Source organism: Ruditapes philippinarum, unplaced genomic scaffold, assembly GCF_026571515.1.
Source record: "Ruditapes philippinarum isolate M1 unplaced genomic scaffold, ASM2657151v2 ctg1751_1_1_1_1, whole genome shotgun sequence".
In the NCBI taxonomy this organism is placed as follows: Eukaryota; Metazoa; Mollusca; class Bivalvia; order Venerida; family Veneridae; genus Ruditapes; species Ruditapes philippinarum.
The window spans coordinates 4,091-23,921 of NW_026856502.1; the positions used below are offsets into that span (position 1 = coordinate 4,091).

General features: G+C 34.3%; 1 protein-coding gene across 1 annotated transcript; it reads left to right on the forward strand.

Annotated features, from left to right (window-relative positions):
- Positions 1–1,396: 1,396 nt before the first annotated feature.
- Positions 1,397–15,383, forward strand: LOC132746762 (E3 ubiquitin-protein ligase TRIM45-like). Its single transcript, XM_060736012.1, has 2 exons — positions 1,397–1,530; positions 12,854–15,383. Exon 2 carries the CDS (start codon positions 12,866–12,868, stop codon positions 13,925–13,927), a length of 1,062 nt encoding a protein of 353 aa, XP_060591995.1. The 5' UTR covers positions 1,397–1,530; positions 12,854–12,865; the 3' UTR covers positions 13,928–15,383.
- The last annotated feature ends 4,448 nt before the right edge of the window (positions 15,384–19,831 follow it).

The window sequence follows — 19,831 nt, forward strand, 5'->3', positions numbered from 1 at the left end:
TCGATTACTATACGAATAATAACTTATACTGTTATTATATAAAGCAAGGATCGGACTTATCAAAAATGTTACATCTCGCCATATTTCTACATCATATACCGTAAATAACTGAAAGATAATGCAACAATTAAAGTTTATCAGTCCTTCAGTAAATTTTCTATATCAAATTATTAAATTATTGTCGCCACATAGGTTTTGCATTCTATCAATCAAAATTTTAGACTTCAAATAAGTTCATCGCAATGTTTTGTATTCTTTCATTAAAATTTGACATATTCAGGATTGAATATGATATTTTATACTTCAATAAATGTCTGCAAAAATATTTTTTACAAACAAATGAGCATAGTATATCTTTAACCTTCTCATAATTGCTCAACTTACTTTCTGTAGAAGATGTCTTTAAATGCTAAGTTCTCTCTGCTGATTGCCAAACAATTAAATGTTGGGCAAGTGAAACAGGGACATGATTCAGATAATGGTCCGTGGTATTTTCTGTCTTAAATACAATGCTGTTTTTAATAGTCATAGGTTTTTGTGTCTCTTAAATAAAAGGTAGGACACATTCTGAACTCCTATTTTCGACTTATCCGCTAACCTTTCTGGCATGGATAAGGGTTTAAGAAAATATTTTTACAAAGGATACAATCACAAAAAATAATAATGTTAATGATTTTGGATCATGATGTTAGCCTAAGTTTAGTACATTATGCCTTTTTGCTTATTTTTAAACGTTAACTGTTTGGGACTACTGGTACATCTTTATATAGATTCTTTCAGTGCTCATGCTTAACAACGATGGTGAAAACTTGAATGTTCGATGATAAAAGTCAAAACCACGATGCTGAAAGTCGAAACTACGATAATGAAAAGTTGAAAGTACGTCGAAATGACAAAACAACGACGATGAAAAGCGGAAGGTACGATGATAAAAAGTCGAAGTACTATGGTTAAATTTCGAAATAAGGAAACCACGATGACGAAAAGTACGATGGTGTAAACACCATCTTATATTGGTTTTGTTTTTGGCTAAGTGATCTACAACGGAAATGAAGGGGTAATTCATTATTTAAAAAGATCACCAAAATATGAAAGAGTCAGCGTTTAGTAGTGGTTGGATTGTGCTAAAGAGGAAAAATCCGTCACCTACATAAAATAAACGTATCAAGGTAATAAGAAAGAAAAAATAAAAAATAATAAAAACAGAACTCACAGGCCATTCGTAAAACATAGAGTATAAAAGCGTAATCAACAAATGGACAAGGGCAAATCTGCATGGGTTTAGAATACATTTACATTTTAATCAGATTATTAAAAGATAGTGGAGATTTGTTTATTTGCACAAAGATAAAACTTAGTATACATGTATCCCATAACAACATATCTATATGGGCATTATCATTCGTTTAATACATGTAAATGGTTAAAATTTCGATTGGATTACAATAAAACTTAACAAATGACAAAATGGCTATGGAGGGCAAGTGTGTAGCAGAAGGTATCTAAATAAAGGAAAAAGAAATTTTTGAGGTATTTATATCTTGTATTTATAAACGTTTCATCAGAAAATTTTCAATAATGACAATGTATTTATATATACTAGTAGTCTAATATGAAACTTACACAGAAAAAGAATGCATATTAAAAATATTGAAAAAATTATGAAAAAATAAACCGTGGTCGAGTCAACATGTTGATACTTGAAAATTTAGAATAGTGTCCCTTAATCTTATTTCATGTATCCTAATATCTGTTAAAACATATTTATTTGTATATCTCACATCTTGTGCTTAATGTAATCTTAAAAAGAAAATAATGAAAGTATGCTTGTCTTGATCATATATATGTATCATTTAATATCTGATTTTACAATATACAAAACAAAGGAGAATACTTGTAACATACTCATACCAGTCGGAATGATCGGCTATAATGACCAAAGAAAAGGTCCTAGAAATCGCAATTGCCCTTTCACAAAATCTGATTTCATTCCAAAAAGGGTGCCGCGCTTCGGCGCGGACGCAAACAACCTTTCAATTTTTTTTTTTCAGAAATAAAAACGGTAAAATTATTATTAAAAATATGTCTGACAGTCAATCCACAAAAGTAGAATTATAAACATATAATATTGAATGTCTATGGAACAGAATTAGTGCATTTATTCCATCTTGCTTTATGATATCGGGACTTACATTATGCTTGCTTCTATACACTTCTTTATGACAATGAAAACCTGCGTTTTGCTGAATTCAATCATGCCTTATGAATACTGAATGCATTTTCATGTAATTGCAACCTTATGTGTTTCCTAATAAACCACCAAACTCACATATCTTAATATGCTATATGTTTAATTGCATCTTTTTTTAAGGACAACGTATTATGTTTGGTGTTTAAGATAACCTTCTTTGCTTGTTCTTGATATAACTATATGTAACATGGTAAGTTTCTGTCAGTCCCTTTAATTTGCTATAAATCTACCACTTATATTGTCGACATTATGTCACAATAAATTATTAATTTTGATCAATAATTGGCGAATTTGATGTGTCTTAGCATTCATATGCTTCAATATATTCACTGATTACAAATATAATGCAATACATGATCACTGCGCATCGACAACGAAGATGACAACGATAGCGATATTATAGTCACATGTGACAGTACGCACTAAGCAGTTGGCAGTAAGCATAATGCGAGTTGCAATAATTTGTGTTCATATTATGACAGCAGGTGTCGCTTTGTCGGTACATCCCGTTATTTTCCGGATGATCCCGTATTTTAGCACGTGGAGTAAACAAAGTTACGTCCCCTTTATACCACAGGCGCTAGTCACATGATCAAATATTTTACATAACCGGTCTATATATGTATATATTATAGTATATAGCCCATATAAAATTTTAAAAAGTTTGTTTAAGCACCTGAACTTTATATAGGGGTGTATACGGGACTGACATGTAAAGGGAAAATTTACTGAAAAACAAGAGAACACGATGCGACAGACGAAAACTGCGTGTTTTTGAAGATTCCGCCAACATGTGGAAAACAAATGTTATAGATGTCTCTAATAACGCATCCTACAGGTGGCAACTCACCTCTTATACAATTGTTTACACTTCTTTTTGAGCATGTGTGATAGTCGTATGAGCAATAGTGAAATTGAATTTTAAGATATACTATGCTCAAACTTACGGTGGCACAAAGGTGACATGTGTGTGTTTTAATTTATCTCGTGCGCACGAGATACTGTGTCGTGGCCACGGGTTACTAAGTCATGGCCACAAGATAGTTAAGTCGTGGGAACGAGATACTTTGTTGTGGCCACGAGTTACAAAGTCGTGGCCACGAGATAATTAAGTCGTAGGAACGAGATGACTAAGTTGTGGCCACGAGTTACTAAGTCTTGGCCACGAGATAGTTAAGTCGTGGGAACAAGTTACTTTGTCGTGGCCACGAGTAACTAAGTCGTGGCCACGAGATAATTAAGTCGTGGGAACGAGATTACTAAGTCGTGGCCACGAGTTACTAAGTCGTTGCCACGAGATAAATAAGTCGTTGGAACAAGTTACTTTGTCGTGGCCACGAGAAAGTTTAGTCGTGGCCACGAGAAAGTTAACTCGTGCGAATGAGATAAATAACCAATCAAATTACACTATTTATATGAATTTTCCTAACAAGGATGCGCCTATTTCACCTGCCCGTGAAAGTGCCATTTATACAAGTTATTGATCGGTCAAAGTTTTAGCGTCATTGTGACCCTGATTTCTGACCAAATTGCCTAAAAATTATTAGGTGTCATCTACTGATCTTTTTTGGTTATGTAAACTACGGCTTATTATGGAAGCTTGAATTGACCCTCTAGATGCCGTGTTCGTGATTACTCATGTGTCGTCATGTCGACTTATATTTACGCGACATGACATCTTCTATCATTGTTTGGTGAGATAATAAAGACGTATGGGCAACGTTTGTTTTAAGGCATGTCGACATATTTTTTGTCAGTAATGGAGTTAATGGGAATAAATAATAGCTATGTCAATGTATTTCATCTCGACAAGCATTATTATATCTGCTTCTTTTAATATATCACCGCGTATTAACATCATAAGCACTGTCGGAAAGACCCAATTAATATTCGGAAAGTAAACTCCTCCCACCCAACCAAAATCTAAATACATTGAATGGTTCATCTTTTGAATAACATATTGGTGGACACTTTGATAGGTCATTTGTGTTTTAATATAAAATTTGGTATATGTCCGTTTCTGAAGCGCATTTTGTATATGCGTTTTTATCTTACTAGCAGTTATACCAATTAAACAATGTCACAGGGTGAGAAAAATGTGCAGCCTGACCGGGACTCAAACCCGATATTGTAAAATATCAACTCAATTGATACATTAAGATCAAATTAAACATCAGACTGATAAACTTTTAATATAGCCGAAATTGTTTCCTTAATAAAGGACGATTCTAAATATTTAGTTTATAAATAAAATCAACGATACGTCAGTCATTACTCAATGGGCGGGATTTAGTTTCCGAACAATGATTATGACGTTCAAATGGTTCCCGTCCTGTTTTATAATAGACATAAGTTATGTCGACATGGTCTGATACAGATGTTGTAAAGATTCTATGTTTCTCTATCAAAACAATGATACAGCACGCCATGTCGCACTAATATATATCAACATGACCACATATAAATTATCACGGACCACGGCATCTCGGGGGTCAATTCAAGCTTCCATAGCTTATTCTTTCAGAATCATTCATCAGCCAAGGATTTTACATGAAGTGTCATGTTTATCTGACACGTGACCTCAAACATCCTTATACTGTCCATAGGCAATGTCCCTACCCAATAAAATAAACCAGAACTAAGTCCCTCTCAAATTATGGTATAAACAATGTTAACAGACCGTTGTACGTACAAAATGACCAATTCTATCATAGAATTGTCCCAACAAAGGGCTATAACTTAGTCAAAATTAATGTCTGATTGATGATCCTAAAGACATGTATCAAGTTCAAAGTGAACACTTCAGTATTTTCAAAGATTAATGTTGCACGTAAATCTTTAAACAAAAATTTTCTAATTTTAAAAAATCATGGTGTAATCTGATTTAATTATCTCGTCTGCACGACTTAGTTATCTCTTTCCCACGACTTAAACGACTTAAAAACTCATAGCCGTGACATAGTATCTCGTGGCTACTATAGTATCTCGTTCCAGACTTAACTATCTCGTGACACGACTTAGTACTCGTGACCCACGACTTAGAACATCGTACAAACTTGATATTTTTTTCTGTATACAAACAAAATAAAATAAAATTTGGCTTCACACAAAATATTGTGCTTTAAATCCTTTACACTGTAAGTGGCAGTATGAATATACATGTAAAGTGTTATTACAAAAAATTATTGAAGTTTCTTTTAAAGACAGCACAACTTTACTTGACCCGCAATGAGGAAAGCAGATTCCTATACATTATGTATATGTGTTTTTTTTTTTAAATAAAACATATTTAGTAAGAAATTTTGTAGATTCAATAATTTGTGATAAAATATATTATTGAAAGATGTGCATCCCAGCTCAAGAACGTATATTTGGGGGTAGGTACAGCCCTTAAGCCAGGGCCTCGAAACCCCACTGTACCGTATAACGGCCCCATTAAAAACTGTTTACGAGCATTTTTTCTATTAGACTGTATATTCAATATAAAATTTTTATTGCATAGTCCTTTACTATTGTATTTATATTTTCCACTGCAAAAATTTATGTATTAAAACGCTTAATTTGGTACGTATTATATATAACATGTACGAAGTCTTATACGGAAAATTCCGGTGAGTAGGCGAATCGTGGAAAAAAATCCGTTGAATATCGATAAATAGGTCTCGCCCCTTAATAGGTTCGCAAAACATTAGACACAGTTTTAATAAAATTGTTATCATAAAGTAAGATGATCAAACATAAATCCACAAAGGGCCTAAGACACCGACTTTATTAAAAAACAACTGAATAATGGATATAAGCTGAAAAGCTAATAGAAATCACGTTCATTGCGAGCTATAAATTCAAATTTAAGTAAATTTTAAACAAAATTCCATTAGGGGAACAAAAAATTAAATTTTTAAAGCTTTTACATAAAAAGTAATTAACAAAAAAAACTTTAAACCGTAAATTGGGTTTGTATTTAAGAGCCCGAAGAAAGGGTACTTTACTTTAAAGTTATATTGACGTTATTTTTAGTATTCCAAATGGCTTGTTTTCAAGTTTAATTAGTTTCACCAAAAATTAAAGAATGGTTCACTTACCGAAAATTGTTTTTGAATTGAAATAAAAAAAAAAGGGAACCAGCTTAATGAAAAGGTTTTAAATATTATAAAAGGCAAGAGGAACAGCATAATGAAGGGTTTCTAATGTTCATGTAGGCAAGATGGAAAATTAAGCATTTAAGCAATTCCAATTCATCAAGCAAGTAGAAATCAAAGATAATGAAGTTCCAATGTCATTCAAGCACCCCCCCCCCCCTAGAGGAATTAAGCTAATGCAAGTTCCAATGTCATCAAGCCCAAATAAAAAATGAAATTATTTTTGTTCCATTACATCGTCAAAAAATTTTCATGAATTTTTGTACTTTCGGGTTTTCTAAACCATTGAAGATAAAGTAATAGAAATAATGTATTGTTATTTTTTATATCAATTGCAATTTTAGCGGACGTTTACTTCGATAATATTGGATTAAACTTCGTCACAACCTACTAAATTGTTTAAAATTTTAGAATTTAACCCGAATTATCGTTTTATCCCCGAGGTTCTTTTCCGAAGTTTTGACGGAAAAAGGGCCGAGAAGTCGTTTCACCATGTGTTTTATTGCTATTTAACCACCTTTCGGTCCTTTTATGCTCAAGTCAGTCAGAAGATTTTTTAATTTGGAATTTTGAATATTTCTGCAAATATTGAAATAATGTTTAATAGTGTTAATAAAGTAATTGAAGAGCATCGAAAACACGAGGGGCTATCGATCTTGATTTGTACCCAGGGGCGTAGCCCGAGTATTATCAGATTTGCCGAGTGTTTTGATGTTCTTTCTTCTTTGTATCATAGTCAAACATAAAAACACGTTCCCAGTTACCACAATATGAAACCCCAGAAAAAAGTAACCAATGAACGAGCATCTGAATATGATATTTCTATCGCTTTCCCTTTCCCTGCCCTCACAATAAGTAAACCCCAGCAAAATGAGCCAATCAATAGGCATACCCTAGAGAACGGGTAACTAATACATGCATTCCAGTTAACGCACTGTTCATGTATATGTATACGATTTAAACACAGAACGGTCCCAAAACAATGATACAATAACTTTAATCTCCTTTATGAATGTAAATGTCTCGTGAGGTTTACAAATTAATACATGTGTAGATAAAACATATATCGCTTGTATCATAGTTTGGGGACCTTTCTGTTGAAAAAGTGTCAGAGTTAAATCGTATACATATACATGCACAGTGCGGTAACTGGAGTGCAGGTATCAGTTACCCGCACTCCAGATCATGCCCGTTGATTGGCTCATTTTTGCTGGGGTTTACATATTGTGGTGGCAGAGAAAGGGAAAGCGGCAGAAATATCATATTCAGATGCTCGATCATTGGTTACTTTTTCCCGGGGTTTAAAATTGTGACAACAGGGAACGTGTTTTTATGTTTGACTATGATACAAAAGAGAAAGAACACCAAAACACTCGGCAATCTGATTTATCCTCGGAGGCTACGCCCCCTCTTACAAATTAGATAGCCTCGTGTTTCGGTGCACTTTCTATTACTTATTCTACTTAGTTTACTGCTGCTGTAACTTATTCTCATGGTAAAAACCTTGTAATGCATAATTATCGCATGGTTCTTTTTGTTCTTACTAATCCATTATACCCAGTACACAATGGGCATTTTAAACCTGTATTGATATATAGCAGTGCATATTTTTCATTGATTTATATAAGGAAAAATATTCAATTAATATATAACAGTTGAGTTTTTTCGCACTTTGTATATATCAGTGTAGTTTTTTTTCACACAGGCACAAATTGGGCAACAGAATCCGAATAGTATTATCAAAAAAATCAATGAAATAAAATTTATTCTCATATAATCAACTGATAAAATCAAAAGGTCCAATCTGCTAAATGAAAACAATTTTAAACAGCTGCCTGGGACGACATATCTAGCTCTTTCTGCAAAATATCGTCTCGGCCTTACGGTCTCGACATTTTTGGCAGAAACATCCCTTGATGTCGCCCCAGCCAACGCCTAACTCGTTTCATGTACAGTAACTAAAAACGTAGACTGGTAAGTTACCAGTGAACATACGGAAAATATATTTCACTACAGTGAAAAATATTGTTTTACAGTGAAAATACGGAAAATGAAAAAACGAAAATACGCATTTTATTTGTCTAATATATTTAATACTTAATTTATAAGTATAAAATAAAAAAGTACCTTGATTCAATATAAATAATGTACATTTGTATTCTATGTTTAATATGAAATCATTTTGAATAAGGAATCAAACAATGAAATACAATTTTTTAAACGTTTTCATTATGATTGTGGATACAATGTATTGTCACGTTGTTTTTTTTTTTCATTTTCCCGGTTAATTACGATGACTTATTATTTTTAAAAAAAAATCTTCGCGTTTATTGTTATTTTTTTGTATGTTAGAAGTTAGCAGTTAACAGTAATCTTAGCAAAAAGGCATTACGATTAATAAAGGGAAATCAATGATCTGCTATTATGCTCAGCTGGGTAAGCAATCTAGCAGAGGATTCCAAAATTAAGTGTAAAAATGCTCTGCTGTTATGCTCAGCTGGCTAAGCAATCTAGCAGGGCATTCCTAAATATTGTGTAAAATGCTCTGCTGGTATGTTCAGCTGGCTAAGCAATCTAGCTGGGCGTTCCAAAATATAGCATAAAAATGCTCTGCTGTTATGCTCAGCTGGCTAAGCATCTAGCGGGGCATTCCAAAATAAAGTGTAAAAATGATCTGCTGGTATTCTCAGCTGGCTAGGCAATCTAGCAGGGCATTCCTATATAAAGTGTTAAAATGCTCTGCTGTTATGCTCAGCTGGCTCAGCAATCTAGCAGGGCATTCCAAAATAAAGTGTAAAAATGCTCTGCTGTTATATTAGCTGGCTAAGCAATCTAGCGGGACATGCACAAATATAGTGTAAAAATGCTCTGCTGTTATGCTCAGCTGTCTAAGCAATCTAGCGGGGCATTCCAAAATATAGTGTAAAAATGCTGTACTGTTATGCTCAGCTGACTGAGCAATCAAGCGGGGCATTCCAAAATAAAGTGTAAAAATATTCTGCTGGTATGCTCAGCTTGCTAGGCAATCTAGCAGGGCATTCCTAAATATAGTGTAAAAAATGTTCTGCTGTTATGCTCAGCTGGCTAAGTAATCTAGCGGGACATTCCAAAATATAGTGTAAAAATGCTCTGCTGAATTGCTCAGCTGATGGCAATCTATAAGGGCATTCCTAAATATAGTGTTAAAAATGTTAAGCTGGCTAGGCAATCCAGCAGCGCATTCCAAAATAAAGTGTAGGAATGCTCTGCTTGTATGCTCAGCTGGCTAAGCAATCTAGCAGGGCATTCCTAAATATAGTGTAAAAAATGTTCTGCTGGTATGCTCAGCTGGCTAAGCAATCTAGCAGAGCATTCCTAAATATAGTGTAAAAATGCTCTGCGTGTATGCTCAGCTGGCTAAGCAATCTAGCAGGGCATTAGTGTAAAAATGTTCTTTCGGAATGCTGAGCTGTCTAGGCAAACTAGCAGGGCGTTCTTAAATAAAGTATAAATTTCTTCTGCTGAAATGCCGAGCTGGCAGAGCAATCTAGCAGGGCATTCTTAAATACAGAGTAAATATTTTTCCTCCTCTACTCCTTATGCATCCACGTATAATCCTTGTGCCTCTGAAAATGTTTTTTAATGCGATATCTATTTCACTGGTCTTTTCTGCGCCTTTGACTGACATCCTCGAAGACTTCCAGGATTTTGGTACAAATGGATTGATAGCTTATGTTTGGTTCTAGTAACCCTCAGGAGTCCATTTCGTTGGTCTGCAACTGATTAATTGGCACTAATAGACTTTCTGAAATATTCAGTGCCAATGCAGATAATGACAGTTTTTACTTCTAAGGGACCCTCAAGTGTCTATTTCTTTGGTCTGCGACTGATTCTGGGACAATCTCAGACTTTCAGGAATTTCGGTGTTTATGCAGATAGTGACATTTGTGAATTCTAAGGACCATCCAGAGTCCATTTCGTTGATCTGCGACTGTTTCTAGAACAATCGCAGACTTTCAGAAATTTTCGGTGCCAATGAAGATAATGCCATTTTTACTTCAAAAGGACCGTCCTGAGTCTATTTCGTTGGTCTGCGACTGATTCTGAATCACTCGCAGACTTTCAAGAATTTTTGTATCAATGCAATTTATGATATTTCTGACTTATTGGGACCTTCCTGAGTTCAAATTTTTGGTCTGCGACTGATTCTATGGCACTCACAAACTTACAAGAATTTTTGATGTCAAGGCAGATAATGACATTTTGTACTACTAGGGACCATCCAGGGTCCATTATTTTGGTCTGCGACTTATTCTTGGACAGTCGCAGACTTTCAGGAATTTTTGCTGCCAATAGAGATAATTACATTTTTGACATCTTTTGACCATCCAGAGTATTTCGTTGGTCTGCGACTGATTGTTGGGCACTTGCAGACTTTCACGATTTTTTGGTGCTAATGCAGATAATGACATTTTAGAGTAAAAGCGCCCTCCTTCTGATTAAGGGGTCCTTAAAATTAAAAAATGTCATGATCTGCAATGGCACCAAACATCCTGAAAGTCTGCAAGTTTCAAAGAATCAGTCGAAGACCAAAAAAATGTACTCTGGCGGTTCCCTAGATTTCAGAAATGTCATTATCTCCATTGGCATAAAAAATCCTGAAAGTCTGCAAGTGTCCCAAAATCAGTCGCAGACCAGCGAAATGACCTCTGGTGGGTCGCTAGAAGTAAGAAATGGCATTTTCTCCAATTGCACCATAGACTCCTGAAAGTCTGCGAGTGTCCCAGAATTAGTCGCAGACCAGAAAATTGGACTCCGTGGGTCCCTAGAAGTAAAAATTGCCATAATCTTATTTGTCACCAAACTTTCCTAAAAGTCTGCGAGTGTCTAACAATACGCCGCAGGCCAATGAAATGGAATCTTAAAGGTCACTACAAGTAAAAAATGTGATTATTTCCAATGGCACCAACCATTTCTGAAAGTCTGCGAGTGTCCCACAATCAGTTGTAGACCAACAAAATAGACTGTTGAGGGTCCCTAGAAGTCTAAATTGTCAATATTAGCATTGGCACCAAAATTCCTGAAAATCTGCGAGTGTCCATCAAAAAGTCGCAGGACAAGTCCCTTTAAGGTCCTTAAAAGTAAAACAATATCGTTATTTCTATTCATTATTTCTATTGGCACCAAAAACTCCTGAAAGTCTGCGAGTGCCTCATAGGTGCCTAGAAGTCAAAAATGTTAATAAAACTTTGGCAACAATTAATCCTGGAACTCAGAATCAGTCTGCCAGCTGACATTCAAGCAGAACATATTAATACTCACCGCTAAATTGCTTATCCGACACAGCATTTTCACACTATTTTTCTGAATAATCTGCTAAGCATTCCAGCCAAGCATTTTTACACTATATTAAGGAATACCCTGCTAGATTGCCAAGTCAGCTGGGTATTATAGAAGAGCATTTTAACACTTTCTTTAGGAATGCCCTTCTAGATTGCCTAGTCAGCTGAGCATTCCAGCAGAGCATTTTTACACTATATTTAGGAATGCCCTGCTAGATTGCATTGTCAGCTGAGCATTCCAGCAGAGCAATTTTACATCATATTTAGGAATGCCCTGCTAGATTGCTTAGCCAGCTTAGCAGGCCACCAAAGCATTTTTTCACTATATTAAGGAATGCATGCTCTGCTATATTGTCTAGCCAGCTGAGCATTCCTGCAAAGCATTTTAACACTATATTTAGTAATGCACTGCTAGATTGCCTACTCGCTTAGCATTCCAGCAGAGCATTTTTGCACTATATGTAGTAACGCCCTGCTAGATTGCATAGCCATCTTAGCATTCCAGCAGGGCATTTCTACACTGTATTTAATAACGACCTGCTAGATTGCCTAGCCACCTTAGCATTCCAGCAGGGCAATTTTACACTATATTTAGTATTGCACTGCTTGATTGCCTAGCCAGCTTAGCATTCCAGCAGAGCATTTTTACACTATATTAAGTAACGCCCTGCTAGATTGCATAGCCAGCTTAGCATTCCAGCAGAGCATTTTTACACTATATTAAGTAACGCCCTGCTAGATTGCCCCAGCCAGCTTAGCATTCCAGCAGAACAATTTTACACTAAATTTAGTAATGCGCTGCTATAGATTGCCTAGCCAGCTTAGCATTCCAGCAGAGCATTTTTACACTATATTTAGTAACGCCCTGCTAGATTTCCGAGCCAGCTTAGCATTCCAGCAGAGCATTTTTACACTATATTTAGTAACGCACTGCTAGATTGTTACATTGTTAAAAATGGTATGGGATTGACATACTACTTGACAACTCAGGGCAATGAATAAAGAAACCATTAATCTATGAATTAAAATAAGATAGTTGTATTTTGATAGTTTGTTAATTTGTTGTTAAAAGTTGGTGCTCACATCTATAATGGTGCTTACATCCATATTATTTTGAACTGTTATGAATAAATAAATTTCAGAACAAACCAACAATGGAAGTTCCTGGTAAACAAAAACCAAAACAGACATTTTCTGTTTCACGGGGCTCTGCTGAGGACTTTCTTTTGTTCTGTATCCCGTGTGATAGAGATGGTGTCCGAGTACCAGCAAAAGGTTATTGTTCAACCTGCAAAGAACATCTTTGTGACACTTGTTACAAGCATCACAAGAAACAAACTCCATCACGCCATCATATTCTACTAGATCAAGACTCTATGCCAACTACACCAAGTGTTCCAATCGTAAAAGACGAATTTGATAGTTGTGATGATCATGAAGACGAAAAACTGAAATTCTACTGCAAAGATCATGACATCGTTGTTTGCAGTGTTTGTGTAACGCTGAATCACAGGTTATGTAGTGTGGAATACATACCGAAACTCTCAAAGCATATTCTAGACAGTGAAGAACTTAATGAAATAATGGCAGAAATGAAAGCACTGGAGGATAATTATAAATCACAGATAAAGAGAGTAAAAGATGAGATGAAAGCTATTTCTAAAAAACATGATGACGTAACAAAGGCGATTCATCAATTCAGAAAAGAAATAAATACACGTTTAGACAAAATGGAGAAACATGTTTTCAAAGAAGCTGACAACATTCTTCTTAAACAACAAACGAAACTGAATGATTTATCAACAGGTGTACAAGAAATCACAGATAAACTGACTGAAAAACGTAACCAGCTTGATAACCTGATACAGAGAAAATGCCTTGATAAGCTGTTTGTTGAAATGAAAGAAACAAAGAAACGAGTTGAAGAAATGAGGATGAAGCAAAAACAGTATTGTCGAGTAGATGTTTTCCAGACTGTATCATTTGTCAAAAACAGTGATATTGTCGATATGTTAGATAGACACAAGCAACTGGGAGAACTTATTACAAAGAAAGCATCCATGGGTGAAAATGTTCCAGTGATGAAACCTACATCAACACCGTCTGAGGATAAGACGCTTAATCTTGAGGCTGTTGAAGATATAGATATGAATTCTTCATCGGGAATCACTAAATGTGACATAACCGGGATAGAAATTATAATCCGGACAAAATAATTATTTGTGATTTCAGAAACAATAAAAATGTAAAATGCTATGATATAGTTCAGAAAAAAATTGTATCAGAGATCATACTAGATAATTCACCGTTTGATGTTGCAGCTATAACGGACGATAATTTTGTCGTTACTGTACCTTATGATAGAAATATTCATTTCATGTCGCTAAGAAATCAACGCATAGTTTCTGATCGTAAAGTTATTATCAACGAGAAATGTAATGGAATTGCTTACAGCCAAGATAAGCTTGTTGTGTCATGTAATTATGATCCAGGAAAAGTTTTAGTTCTTGACCTACAAGGTAAAATATTGCAAAGTTTTTGTGGAGATAATAGTCTGTTCTGTTTACCCCAGTATGTCACCGTGAATACAGCGGGAACGTCTATATATGTTAGTGACTGTGGTTCTTACTGTGAAGGCTGTTAAACAACTAGAACTGGCAGGGAAACGTTATAAATACCTATCAACCAGCACAGGGAGGAAACTATCTACGAGGTATTTGTGAATTAAATGATGGCACATTTTTTGTTTGTTTGGCTCATTGAAAGTGACGACAATTTGCGGAGAGTATCAGACAGCTGTAAGCCGTGTGAGATAACGATCAATGAGAAGCTTGGTAAATGGTTTCCTAGAGCTGTGGCATACTGTAAGAAGTCTAAAAGACTTTATGTGCCTTATTCTGAAACAGGGCCTTTTGATCCAAAACATCGGATAAAAATCTTTAAGGTTGACTGGTGTTAAGTTACATCATGATGGACATTATACATTTAGTTTGAACTTATACATGTTTCGATGTAACAGTTGAAAAAGACATTCTAGAGTTATTATTCAAAATAATGTTTATATGATAATGTCTTTTGAAATCGTAATAGTTGGCTCGAAAAATATTCTGTCAATATTTTTTGTTAATTATGTACATTTATTTTAGGAATGATTTCAATACATACTAAGTCTTTAATAAAATGTTAAAGACGGTCTGTAAATAACTTTTTTCAGTCGAATAGAATAGAAATTTTCCTTATGATGAAATCCTGACCCAATTCTCTTTAGTGATTGATTTAAATTCCAGAAGAGTTATGTTTAATTAAACATTGAATTTATCACACACCCGTGCCGATTTTGCGACTCTGTAAATATGGTATTGCACGGCCGTGCATATATTTTGACGTGACGTCATTAGCGTTATACAAACATAGTGTAAAGAAGCGCTAAATGTTAGCGTTATACTATAGGCGCGTCAATGAAATATGACTCTTATTTTACCTTAAACGGTTTTTATTTTTGGTATGTGATAAATAGAATATTACATTCGTATAAGTTCATTACTGAATTTATTGCACTCGTTGAATAAAATAATATTATGCTCGCCAGAGGCTCGCATAATATAATTTTATTCAACTCGTGCAATAAATTCTGTATTAACTTTACACTCATTCAATATCCTCTATATAATAAAATGTTTCATACTATGGAAGCCTTGGAGGGTCACTTTTGAGTTTCGACTTACGATGTTTTACTTTTGACTTTTGACTTTTGATTTGTGACTTACGTCTTATGACTTTTGGCTAACCTATTTTACACGTGCTTTAGAAGCTGAAAGCAGCAACTTTGGTTTCAGGTATGTTTTTAAACGTTTTAAAAAATTTCATTGAGATTTGTCATGAAGGAGAGGATGTGTTAAGGAGGGAATTTAATGTTATTTGATATAATCCCATAGTGGTAATATATCACAGACTTCATTCCACAAGTGTGACTATGTGTTATGTGCAATCTGCTGTGTTCTAAATATGTTCATTATATTAGTGCTTATACATTTTTTGTCCTCATCACAAAATCTGTCCATGAGTTACAAACAAATTTTTACAAGTAGACTTTACGTCTTAAAATGGTATATGGTGCACAGTATTAAACATGTGTCGCAATTCAGCATTTTATTGAGCTAACACAGACTCAGTATTTCGCTAAAGTACTTAGATAATGTTGACCAATTTCGTAAAGAACTGCAAGTGCTATGTTCATACTGACAAGTACAAAGTTATCTGAGCACCATTTGCATTTAGCATCAATGTTTAATTTTGTTGCATATTTTAACAATTAAGAAAAGAACACTTAAGAGCAAACATAGATAAAGGACCAGTTAGAACAAAATATCCAACTAGCATTTTAAATGTTATATTTCCTCGCACCTATTAATCTTTAAAAGACGGAGATTTACCCATTTATTATACTATGAATGTATAAAGACAAAAGGTAACGAGGATGAAAACCTTGATGTTGATCTGTGTCTTCATCATTATACTGTTCGGCATTACCAAAGCTACAATGCCAAGATACCTACCCTCAACATCTATAACAAACAAAACTCTGCTGATAATAGAGTACTTTCTTGTACGGCATGGTATTACGACGTCATTTAGTACAGTGAATAGACTTTTTAAACGCTTAAATTTAAAACGGCGTAATGGAATATATATACTCCTTTTGAGACGGTGTCTGATGTTAAAAACAGAGAAATACAAACAAGTGGGCAATGCATAGGGTACAGTACAATACAGTACAATATGGCGTAGTTTTATGCTGCATTACCACATGTACGTCATGGGGGACGACGTCATGGAAATAATAACAGATGGTATTGAGATGCGGAAAGCTCATCGCTTATGCCGACGCGTATACTACGCCAAAGGACCAGTTTTATATGACATACGTATGGACGGTTAAACTTAAACTTTAAAGATTTTGTATTCATGGTGCTGTGAATGGGTATTGTAGAAAAATAATATGGTTAGAGGTTTCGGACTCAAATAACAACCCACACCTTATTGCAAGATAATTTTAGACACCTTTACTGAACATGATCAAGTCCCCCCACCCAATACTACGTTGTGATGTTGGTACGGGAAACTGCATTGCTTTACTATTGCAGCAATACTTCAGACACTATTCTACAGATCCGATTGCTGGTACTCGAAGCATTGTAGCTGGAGAAAGCACATCTAACCAACGCATTGAGAAGTGGTGGTGTAAATTACGACGAAATGGAATCAATTGGTGGATACATTTTTTTAAAAAGACTTACGCGATACATGTGTATTTAATGATCTGGACCCGATACATTGTGAGAACTTAAAATTTTGCTTCATGGACCTCATTCAAACCGAGTTAGACCGGATTGCACATGAAATAAGGCAACAAACCAGTTATTCTGCTATGTGTGGTAACCTGACACAATGTTTTTTACCAGGTCTGTATGAAACTCACGTCGGCAATGCAGTTAACTTGAGAGACGCAAACATTTACAAAGAACATGTAGGCAATGTGGGGAATTCGTAGAATTAGCACCCCTTCTGAAGCCAGATCTATTGATGCCATTGGACCCCGATTTAGCACTACAACTGTGTACCGAGTTGAACGATTAAATTTTAAGAATAGATTTAATATAAATACGCTTTACAACGACTAATACTGATATTTTCGTGTTATTGATATATACTAGGTTACTATAGGTTAAGTTTCAAAAAATGATTTTTTTTAAATCATAAAGACGATTTCACTTCATTATATGGTTGTTTTAAGATATTGGTTTGTAAATATTTAGCAAAATGTTTACAATTTATTTGTGAGTTATCATTTGAGTTATAACCACTCTAATTTGCATAATAAGGCATTGTAAAAATGACAACATTGTTGTATTGTATACCTAAAGGACACCTGTATGCAAAATTTAAGCAAAATTTACCGTACGGATTTGGAGTTGTAGGCATTATTATGAGTCAGAACATATACATTAAAAGGCTTTTTAAAAGAAATACATGCATTGAAAAAAAATATCCGTTGACATTATCATGTTTTGATAATATATTTATATTATATATTATATCTAATAGATATATCTAATATATAACGTAATATCATGTCTTGCAAGTGATGCTTGTTTAGATGCAAATAATAACATTCTAGTAATGAACTGTGCATGCTAAATGCATGACTATTCTCGACACGATATAAATATGCATTTAAATGTTTCTTTACCCCACCCATTTGAACATTTTCTATCATATCATTCTAAATTTAAAAAAAAATCACTAAAATTACATTTAGTCAAAGGGCTTGTATCAAAGTTTGCTAAAATCTTTCTAGAAGTATACTGATAAATTCTGTGAAATATGTAAGACTTTTACCGGCCAGTTTGTAATATATAAAGCATTGAAAAAGTTATATGTCGAATTTGCTCTTAGATTTAGCATTGATTAGGCAATGAATATCTGTAAAAATGATAATAATAGAAAACGAGCATATTTTTGCATCTAGATATAGCTATAAAAATACAAAAATACTGAAGAAAAGAAAATGAAGAAAAAAAAGTTGGCTCCTATGGGATTCGAACCCACAACCATCTGATTTCATGCAACTAATGTAAATACTCTTGAAATGTAGGTAGTGCATTACAATGGTCATACCTTAACGGGTTATTTCTTAAACAGTCTTTGTATGGTATTTTTCACGAAAAGCATACGTGTAGTGGGAATCTTCCTAAAGTTATTTAAAAAATCAAATCTAAACACATTTATTGTACAAGTTAATGGTCCTTTCCAACAGCAGCCTGTAAATATTAATTTGTAAAGTTCTTACATGACAATATAGGTATGTGCATTTTTGTGACTTTTTACGTAAAATACATGCTGTATTTCTTTTTGATTTTGGCAAACGTATTACGAGATAAACTGCACTATATGAATCGACTTCTGGTCGTATCTTTTCTATCAAGCCCTGGTAACAAAAAGGCTGCCCGACTAGGAATAGAATCTCGGTCTCCCGCGTGACTGGCAGGACACTTTCCACAATGCCAAATGTCACAGGGGCAGAAATATATGCAGCCATATCGGGATTCGAACCCGGACCCCCTTACAGGGCTAGTTCTGTCCCGACCGAAATTGCACATCATCTACTGAATAGATTCGTACAGTGACATATAAGTTATACGTGTAATTTCAAGTATATGTAATTAGATTAAAATGTCTTATTCATTCGCAACAAATAGCAACCGTACTTTATAGGATGTATTATGGTATTTAAAAGGAATATATATGATTGTTATTTCAAAAATAATAATTGATCTTTGTTATAAATGCTGACTTATTTAGTCGTTTTTTAGGTTTTGCCTTGTAACTTTTCACTTATAATTTATCACTTTTTACTTATGACTTTCATCTTTTGACTTTTGACTTATAACTTTTACTATTTTCTGTTACTCTTTTGCCTTGGTATAAACATTAGTTTTACTTGATTTTAGATTAATGCAAAATAAGCAAATGTGTGATACAATCACCAAACGCAAGGAAGCACATCAGCCGATAGTGGTGTTGAAATCATATAATGTTTACAAGTACATTTAGCCACCAGCCTCATTTTTGCATTAGAATCCTCATTTTTTGACAATTTATTATTATGTTATTGTAACTTTGTTATAACCAAAATAAATCTGTAATTTACCACCGGAATAAACAGTATATAAATGTTACAGAGATTTTTTTTTATCTATTTAGAGATAGTGTTCCCTTCAAATTATAAGTAAGAGGTTGAAATAAGCAAAGTAGAATTAGAATAGCAATCACTATAGAAGTAAACTTTGTGGAACCAGCCAACTCCCTCAACAGGCTACCTAGATATACCTCTACCGAGAGACCACACTACCAAAGGTTATTACCTCTAGGTCAAAACCGTGACAGTTTGGCAGAGCTATCAATACTTTATTTGGAATAAATGCGTTTAAACAGATAACAACAAACATTGTTTATTCTACAAACGTGCTTTATTTTGTTTAACAAAATTGTTGTCTTATAAGAAAACAAATGTATTACTAGTAGATATGCAAAAACAAACTGCATTTTCAAGAGATTAC

Excerpts from the sequence above, each read along its gene's own strand:
- LOC132746762 (XM_060736012.1), top strand. The coding sequence starts at position 12,866 with ATGGAAGTTCCTGGTAAACAAAAACCAAAACAGACATTTTCTGTTTCA.